The sequence below is a fragment of the Podarcis tiliguerta genome, assembly GCF_965153285.1.
Source record: "Podarcis tiliguerta genome assembly, chromosome: 3".
Lineage (NCBI taxonomy): Eukaryota > Metazoa > Chordata > Lepidosauria > Squamata > Lacertidae > Podarcis > Podarcis tiliguerta.
Genome location: NC_139536.1, coordinates 107,406,913 through 107,416,295, shown reverse-complemented (window position 1 = coordinate 107,416,295; position 9,383 = coordinate 107,406,913). Strand labels below are relative to the sequence as shown.

The window sequence follows — 9,383 nt, the reverse complement described above, 5'->3', positions numbered from 1 at the left end:
ATAGCTCTATCATCCCTGGCCAGATTGACCAGAGAGAGTTGCAGTGAGACAGGTAATCATGGGTACCAAGAGCATTGATGGTGCTGCCCAAGTTATTTCCTGGACACAGCTTTTGAAGAGCATGGCAAGGATTGGACAAGAGGTCTCTTGCGTCACAATGGCATCACAATGGCTCTGAGGTGCTTTTTGGCCCTGAGATCACCAACCCATGACAGAGGATTCAATGGGGGATATGATCTCCTCTCCAGCCTCTTGGTTATGAGTGAGCAGTAATCTAGTCTCTTCCGGTTGCGGACGGATTTTAACTTTAAGCAGAGGGCACCACCATTTCAACAGCCTTCAGGGAGCAGAAGAACAGGATGGCAAAACAGAATCTAACATGCTGGAATTTCTTCAAGTGCTTTGACAGAAATAAAAGGTATGTTCAGGATCAAACCAACTCTGACTCTAAATGCGCTGGTCCCGGGGGCTAACCAAGAGGCGAGGTCCGAGTCCAGTCTGAGGTTGATGGTGCTGTATGGAGGCTGTCCATCAAAGCTGTAGCTGGGTCCAAGGCGGGGAGTTGGGTAGGGTCAGGAACTCTGGCAGAAGAGCAGGACAGGGTGCAGGCAGGAACAGGCTAACAACAACGTTGCTCCCACAACCTGGGACTGGAGCTGGCCGGCTTTTATCTGCCCCAAGGCATAGGGCGGCCCTGATCCTCTGGTGACTTGCCTCTCCTGGCCTGGAGGCGAGCACTGCTCCTGCAGGAACTTAGTTCCCTCCACCTCTCTGCCCTGAGTCTCTGCAGCTCAGGAGAGGCTGGAGGGTTACCGGACCCAGAGGCAACCTCCTCTGATGGGGCTGAGAGTGGAGCCCCTGCAGGCAATGGGTCCTCCATCACCTCAGGGACCAGAGCAGACTCAGCTGGTGCCTGCACCTGAGGATCCAGCACAGGTGAGGACCCTTCAGGCTCAGTCCCCAGCTGGTTCTGGAGGCGGGGACTCCTGTGCAGGCTGGGATTCCTCAGGTTCAGCCTCTGAGTCCGAATCCCAGGCCATCACACTAAAGGAAAAAAAATGGCATCATAGGTGGAGGGATGTCTGCATGCAAATTACATTTAAAGGGCGTGGCTTTCCCCAAAGAATCCCGGCAATGGCAGTTTACCTTTCACAGAGCTACAGTTCCCAGCACCCTTAACAAACTAAAATTCCCAGGATTCGGAGGGGGGAGTCATGCGTTTTAAATATACTTTAAATATATGATAGCTAGGTGAGATGTGTGGTCCATCCATCCATTACTGGGTTTCATTAAAGAATCATTTGACCAACTCACCGGTGTGCTAGGAAATCACGGAAGCCTCCTTATAAATCATGGGTGGATTGGGCTGTTGGAAAGAAAGCTGCTGTTTCTGTCTTCGACAGGGCAACAGAGTGCTTTAATCCACTATAATTGTGCAAACCGGAATTTCCTGGTATATGTCTGAATTGCTCCTTCATATTTCTGATAGTCTGGAGGTGCTCACGGACTACCAATTTGTTCTCAGCCAGTTTGTGTGAGGCAGGGAATATTTTCCCTTCAGCCATACAACTGGGGGAAACACTCTGTGGCTATTATTTTGAACACAATGTGTTTGCATCAAATGCAATCCTCTCCATTTTCAATTGTTCTGAAATGACATAGAAAGTGTATGGCAGGGGGGACTTTTAAAAACCAGGAAAATGAAGGAGAAAATGACCAGGGAGGAAGGCATTTTGGGTACCTCCGGATGACCTGATTATTGAGCATTCATTTTGATTTTTTTGCCTGCAGGTTAGATTGTCCTCCTACTTTCCTTTTCACTTAATTTTTTTTTTGGGGGGGGTGGTTTTGTTTTGCAAGACTTCCTGTTCTACTATAGTTGCACGATCTGAATTTGTTGCACATGATTGAACCCCACCCCAAAACAATGAGAATCTCGAAGCAGTCTCTTTTTTTAATTCATTTATTCATTTGAGATAGGAGCATTTTTCTTTTTTTAATAATTTTTTCATTAACAATTTCAATGTAACAAATTATCAAAACAAATCATCTTCATTATTTCCCCCCTTTCCCCCCCACCTTCCTAACGAACCCTCCCCCCTCCCCCCCAAGACTTCTCTCAGCTCCTTTATCTGGTTTCTCAACTCATGCTGTTCTCTGCATACTATAAAATTGTATATACATCCTTATATTATGCAGGTTTTGGTGTCCTCGGGTGTCTTCCCGTGTAAAAGTTGGGGTGTCTAGGCGACGTTTCGACGAGGTCTCACTCGTCATCTTCAGGCTGGTGCTTTCGGCTTCTTGTTACTGGAACAGAGCAGGATCTCAGTGTTTGAGTTCCTATAAATACTGTTGAGGAGGTGTGGTGTATAGCCTCCAATGTTCTGGGCAGAGAGGAGGTTCCCAGGCTAGTGTGCCTTTTCTTCTTTTGTTCCTTAATTACTTGAGGGATATCTTGAGTGATTTCTTGAGTGATTTCCTGAATCCCACTTAGGTGGGTCATTAGGTGTGGATTAGTTGCTAAAGCCTTCGTGTCTTGAACTCTTGAACTTTGTGAAGAGTTTTTCTGAGAAGATGGCTGTACTGCACTTGGTTGTGCTCTGGCTTGGCTTCGTGTATAGGGGCGAGCTGTGGTTTTGTGGCCTGTGCCAGCCAGATCTGTGTAGGGATTGCAGGGGGGTGCAGCATCCGGAGGTGCCACCCTGGTTTGGCTACTGGATGGTGTCTGTAATTTATCTGTGGAGAGGGTCTGGGTTTGGGTCTGGTGTGGTTGATTGGTGATGGCGTTCTGTGTGCCTCTGGATCTGGTGTCAAACTTCCTCTCTTTTCCAACACATGAAAGAAACAGGACACGAAATTAATTTTGCAGATTCCAAATTGCTCTTTAACATGGAACATCACCACAAGAGAATAATCATGGAAGCCATCGAGATAGAGAAACACCCTCACAACATGAACAAGCGTGACGACACATCCCGCTTGCCAGACATCTGGAAATTAGCCCTCCCCACAAAATCTGACACCAGATCCAGAGGCACACAGAACGCCATCACCAATCAACCACACCAGACCCAAACCCAGACCCTCTCCACAGATAAATTACAGACACCATCCAGTAGCCAAACCAGGGTGGCACCTCCGGATGCTGCACCCCCCTGCAATCCCTACACAGATCTGGCTGGCACAGGCCACAAAACCACAGCTCGCCCCTATACACGAAGCCAAGCCAGAGCACAACCAAGTGCAGTACAGCCATCTTCTCAGAAAAACTCTTCACAAAGTTCAAGAGTTCAAGACACGAAGGCTTTAGCAACTAATCCACACCTAATGACCCACCTAAGTGGGATTCAGGAAATCACTCAAGAAATCACTCAAGATATCCCTCAAGTAATTAAGGAACAAAAGAAGAAAAGGCACACTAGCCTGGGAACCTCCTCTCTGCCCAGAACATTGGAGGCTATACACCACACCTCCTCAACAGTATTTATAGGAACTCAAACACTGAGATCCTGCTCTGTTCCAGTAACAAGAAGCCGAAAGCACCAGCCTGAAGATGACGAGTGAGACCTCGTCGAAACGTCGCCTAGACACCCCAACTTTTACACGGGAAGACACCCGAGGACACCAAAACCTGCATTCCTGTACCCGTGAAAATCTACGAAAGCAAATATCCTTATATTATCTATCTACTATATTAACCTTCAATAAATTTGTGTATGTTTATTCAAAACCTGCCAAGGAGTCCAGTTCATTTTGTTACCTTTTTAAATAATTTGTAAAAAGTTCCCATTCTTTTTTGAAGTCACAGTTGTCCCTATCTTGCAATTTGTATGTCAGTTTCGCCAGTTCTGCATAGTTCATCAATTTCTCTTGCCACTGTTCTTTTGTCGGGGTTTCCTTATTCTTCCATCCTTGTGCTATGAAGACTTTTGCCGCTGTTGTAGCATACATAAATAAATTCTTTATTTTCCTTGGCAGGTCTTGTCCTACAATCCCTAACAAAAATGCTTCTGGGTTTTTTTTGCATATGTCATTTTAAACATTTTCTTCAATTCATTATATACCATTTCCCAATTTAAAAAAAATTCTCTGCATTCCCACCACATATGTTAAAAGGTCCCTTCCTTTTCTTTACGTTGTCAACATATGTTTGACCCAGTTTTATACATTTTTGCTATCTGTACTGGTGTTATATACCATCTATACATCATTTTCATGTAGTTTTATTTCAAAAGAGAACAATCTGTAAATTTTAAATCTATTTCCCACAGTTTTTCCCAATCTTCAAATTGTATGTTATGTCCTAGATCTTGTGCCCATTGATCATGACCGATTTCACCTCCTCATCTTTTGTTTCCCATTCTAGCAGAATACTATATGCACCCTTCAGCAACTTCACTTTCCCTTCTATGACTTCCTTTTGAAATCTAGAAATGGTGTAACTAAATACTTTCTTGGAATCTTGAAGCAGTCTCTGATAGCATGGAAGAGCAGGGCAACTTCAAAGGTGTTAAGGGGTGCAAAAAACCAGGATTTGGGCTGCAGGTTGCCCACCTTTGCTTTAGAAGGCAGGAATCATAGAATCAATCCCAGAATGGTACAGCTGGAAGTGACACCAAAGGTCATCTAGTCCAGCCCCCTGCAATGCAGGAATCTCAGCTAAAGCATCCATGAGAGGTGGCCATCCAACCTCTGCTTAAAAACCTCCAAGGAAGGAGAGACCGTCCCACTGTTGCTATTGCTGCTGGTGGGTAGGGATTTACAGTGGCGTAGCGTGGGTTGTCAGCACCCGGGGCAAGGCAAGTAATTTGCGCCCCTAACCCGGGGCAAGGCAAGTAATTTGCGCCCCCCCCCCCGCTGCACTGTCCCTCCCCCAGATAGTCCCTCGCTCTCTCTCCGCACCGCACGCCTGGCACCCTCCCCTCCACAGTGGGCGGCAACCTGGCGGCTCGGATCGGATTCGCACAGCCAGCACTGCAGTGAGAGAGAGTGAGTGAGCCAGGTAGGGGCAGAGAGCTAAGAGTGCGAGCGCGCGCCCCCCCAGATGTTGTGCCCGGTGCGGCCGGCCCCCCTGCACCCCCCACACTACGCCACTGGGGATTTATGTTAATTAATATCCATGCATATACAGAGCTAAACACAGAGACCAAGAATCATGATCCACCCCCCCCCCATTCATCCTTTCTTTTTCTTCCCTCATTGGCAATATAACCTCTCAAGAAGAGTAAGGTAAAGATAAAGGGACCCCTGACCATTAGGTCCAGTCGTGGCCGACTCTGGGGTTGCGGTGCTCATCTCGCTTTATTGGCCGAGGGAGCCGACGTACAGCTTCCCGGTCTTGTGGACAGCAGGACTAAGCCGTTTCTGGCGAACCAGAGCAGCGCACGGAAACGCCGTTCACATTTCCGCCGGAGCGGTATCTATTTATCTACTTGCACTTTGATGTGCTTTCGAACTGCTAGGTTGGCAGGAGCAGGGACCGAGCAACGGGAGCTCACCCTGTCGCAGGGATTTGAACCGCCAACCTTCTGATCAGCAAGCCGTAGGCCCAGTGGTTTAACCCACAGCGCCACCCATGTCCCAAGAAGAGTAGTTTAACTCAAATGACTTCATATGCCTCCCAACTTTGATCCCTTTTTTTGCATTTCCAGGAGAGACATCCTTGAGCTGGCAATTTCTGATGAGGAACCTCAGAACATGGAGAGACTGAAGATGGATAATCTCTCCCATTTCTTATCAGACAAGCAGAGCATCGTTGGGCACTGCAACACCTTCACCATTGTAGCAATGGTGCACATCACCAAGGACGATGGAGATCTTCTGCAAGATGTTAAGCAGGGGCAGAGAGAGGAGCAGACCGTGATGGAGAACCTTTCTGACGTCCCATGCAAAGGGGAAACAGATGGAGAGCACCTTGAGAGATCTGATGACAGGAGACAGAAGGACGCCGGAGCACAGCAGACCCACATAAATGGTCTAATGGGGAAAAGGATAGATTCTAGGGTACTGAAAGGTCAGCGGGGAGTAGGAGAATTGAAATATATGGCTTGTCTCAATGTATGTGCCATCCAGCCAGCTACATGTCTGCCTAGGCAGGATATGGCTTCTGGTTGCATCACTTCAGTAGGAAGATGAGCGGAGATATCTTGGGGGCGGGGAGAGGCACAGCAATCACCAGTGGCAGCTCAGGGTGGACCCCAAGTCACCTCTGGCCTAGGAGATGCTCTTCTTACAAATGAGAGAGCATGAAAAATAAATTTGCCTGTATCACCATCCTTACCACCCATTTGAGAGAAGGTAGGTTGTTCTGTAGGGACAAGGGTGGTGCTGTGGGTTAAACCACAGAGCCTAGGACTTGCCAATCAGAAGGTCGGCGGTTCAAATCCCCACGACGGGGTGAGAGCCCGTTGCTCGGTCCCTGCTCCTGCCAACCTAGCAGTTCAAAAGCACGTCAAAGTGCAAGTAGATAAGTAGATAAGCGGGAAGGTAAACGGTGTTTCCGTGCGCTGCTTTGGTTCGCCAGAAGCGGCTTCGTCATGCTGGCCACATGACCCGGAAGCTGTACGCCGTCTCCCTCGGCCAGTAAAGCGAGATGAGCGCCACAACCCCAGAGTCGGCCACGACTGGACCTAATGGTCAGGGGTCCCTTTACCTTTACCTAGGTTGTTCTGTGTAGCTGCACTCCGCAACAGCCTGCTTTTATAAGGAAACATTTTCATCCCAAGGCCTGCATTCATTTGTGGACAACCTTTTGAAGTTGTGGGCATATGGTGGAGCGATGAATGCCAGTTTTGCCTTTGTACAGTAGACTAGTTTCTACACAGCCTCCAAAACCTCTCTCTAACCCCCATCCGGACAAGGGGTATGTAGTAATAGTGATGATGATGATGATGATGATGATGATGATGATAATGGCACAGGATGCCTATTAATAATAAATAGTACTCATGCCATGACTAATAATGAGCATCTCAATTACGAGAATCCAGTGCTTTTCTAAAACCTTTTTTTTTTAAAGCTATTTTGTTGTTGTTTATCTTGATAGGTTTATTGCTTTATAGTTCGGCGCCCAGCCACACTTCCCCCTGCGAGCCTCTGCAGGTCGTAAAACAATTAGCAATTAGCAAAGTTGCACAGCGGTCGTGTGTCGAAAGAACAGTAAATGAGTCCCAAACGTTTCTTCTGTCCTAATATCTCTTTATTGGCTCAAAAAAACGTATTTACAAACTCCAACTTCCATCTGAGTTAAGCTGCATCTTCTCTCTCTGCTTGCAGCTACGCAACAGACTGCTTTCGATTTCCACTCAGTACACAGCATTCCAAGCTGCTTTCCTCGAGGCACAGAAGGTTAACCCTTCACTACACCCAACAGTTTAGTCGTGTCCGACTCTTTGTGACCCCATGGACCAGAGCACGCCAGGCACTCCTGTCTTCCACTGCCTCCCGCAGTTTGGTCAAACTCATGCTGGTAACTTTGAGAACACTGTCCAACCATCTTGTCCTCTGTCGTCCCCTTCTCCTTGTGCCCTCCATCTTTCCAACATCAGGGCCTTTTCCAGGGAGTCTTCTCTTCTCATGAGGTGGCCAAAGTATTGGAGCCTCAGCTTCAGGATCTGTCCTTCCAGTGAGCACTCAGGGCTGATTTCCTTCAGAATGGATAGGTTTGATCTTCTTGCAGTCCATGGGACTCTCAAGAAATCTCCAGCACCATAATTCAAAAGCATCAATTCTTCGGCGATCAGCCTTCTTTATGGTCCAGCTCTCACTTCCATACATCACTACTGGGAAAACCATAGCTTTAACTATACGGACCTTTGTTGGCAAGGTGATGTCTCTGCTTTTTAAGATGCTGTTAGCTATTATGTTCCCACAAATTATCTTTTTTTCAGAGAACAGATTGCTGTGTCCTTGTTTCTTTCAGATCAAGAAGATAGGAAGAACGGCACACCAGCCTTTTGTTTTAATTTTCTCAACCACCATCCCAGGAAGGTGCCCGACATAAATCTGATTGAGTCATCCCAGAAAGTTGCATCAACACTTGCCCATTAAAAGTGCCTTGATCATCAACAGACTTGCAGCATATGGATGTCCATGTTTCAGAACTGCTGGCCAGTGGGTCTTCCTGCACGGGGCCAGGTTAACTCATAATTATCCTCCCGATTGCAGAAGATGCATAGATTCTGCAGGCAGCCTTCGAACAAAAGCTGAACTGAGAGACAGGAGAGAGCAGGAATATGGAAAGGGTGTGGTGGCTATGCTTCAAAAAATCATGAAAATATGGCAGATGGGCATTCCTCCTCTCTATTAGTGGTGTGATTCCCCCAAAACATGCCAGTGTTGCTGCATATGAAGGTCTTCCGTCCCATCTCTTGGCCTGGAAACGCACTTACTAAATGGAAGCTGGTGTAATCCTGGGATCTATAGTTTATCCCACACAAAGCATAAATTCCTGCTCCCTTAACAAGCTAGTTACTGGGGTTGAAGGTCAAGTGGATCAGGCAGCGACCCAAACGAAAGCAGTTTGTTTATTCTTCGGCACACTGCTGTGCTATCATTTTCCTCTTCGTTATTACTGGCAAAAAGTTCAAGTCCACCTCACCCCAGAAACATTGGCAGAGTTCTCGTTTTAAGCACTATAATCTGGGCTGGAACAAATATACATATATTAAATGTGAAGGTTCTGTGTGTCATGACACCAGCAGGTCTCCCTGACTTCCTGCTTGCAAAGGAATGCTTCAACTGGATCACATTGTTTGAAGTGGGGGGCTGAGTTGCTGGTGACTCTCCAGATTTTGCAGAGTCTTCACTTGCAATTGATGAAGTCCTTTCTATTCCTACAGGCATTTCAAGTAAGTTTTATCAGGCCAATTTTTCGTTTTTATTACGCACCATTTTACTTGACGGATGCGTTGTTTTCTAAACAACTTTGAGACCGTTTATGGTGAAAAGTGGTCTATAAATACTGGGAGGAGATAACACATATTTATTGATTTAACAACATTTATATTCTGCTTGATCATTAAAAAAACCCCAGCCTCTAAGATTGTTTACAGAAAGTTAGGATAGTAAAACTAAAACGATCAAGATTTATGTTGCTTAATAAAGTCTCTTTCAAAATGGATTACCGTATTGGCCTGAAAATAAGCCTCACTTTTTTTCCAAATTCCGACGGTGAAAAGTTAAAGTGCAGCTAAAATTCGTGACCTTACAAAGATTGGCTTTTACAATTTCACTGCTGAAACAGACATATGGAACGGGTGTGAGTGCCTGCGGAATTCTAAGGGAGCAGCTTATATTCGGGTATTGCCTTTTTTTTCTCCCCCCCCCCCTTGAATTTTAAAGGTGCAGTTTATATTCGGGCCAATACGGTATTATTCAGGTTT

The 9,383-nt window shown here is 46.4% G+C and overlaps 1 protein-coding gene across 1 annotated transcript; it reads left to right on the top strand.

Moving 5' to 3' along the window:
• Nucleotides 1–96: 96 nt before the first annotated feature.
• On the top strand, nucleotides 97–8,065 carry LOC310673550 (uncharacterized protein). The gene is made up of 3 exons (XM_083432024.1): nucleotides 97–418; nucleotides 5,652–6,013; nucleotides 7,922–8,065. The coding sequence occupies exons 1-3, from the start codon at nucleotides 360–362 to the stop codon at nucleotides 8,047–8,049; spliced, it is 549 nt and encodes a 182-aa protein (XP_083288150.1). The 5' UTR covers nucleotides 97–359; the 3' UTR covers nucleotides 8,050–8,065.
• Nucleotides 8,066–9,383: the final 1,318 nt, after the last annotated feature.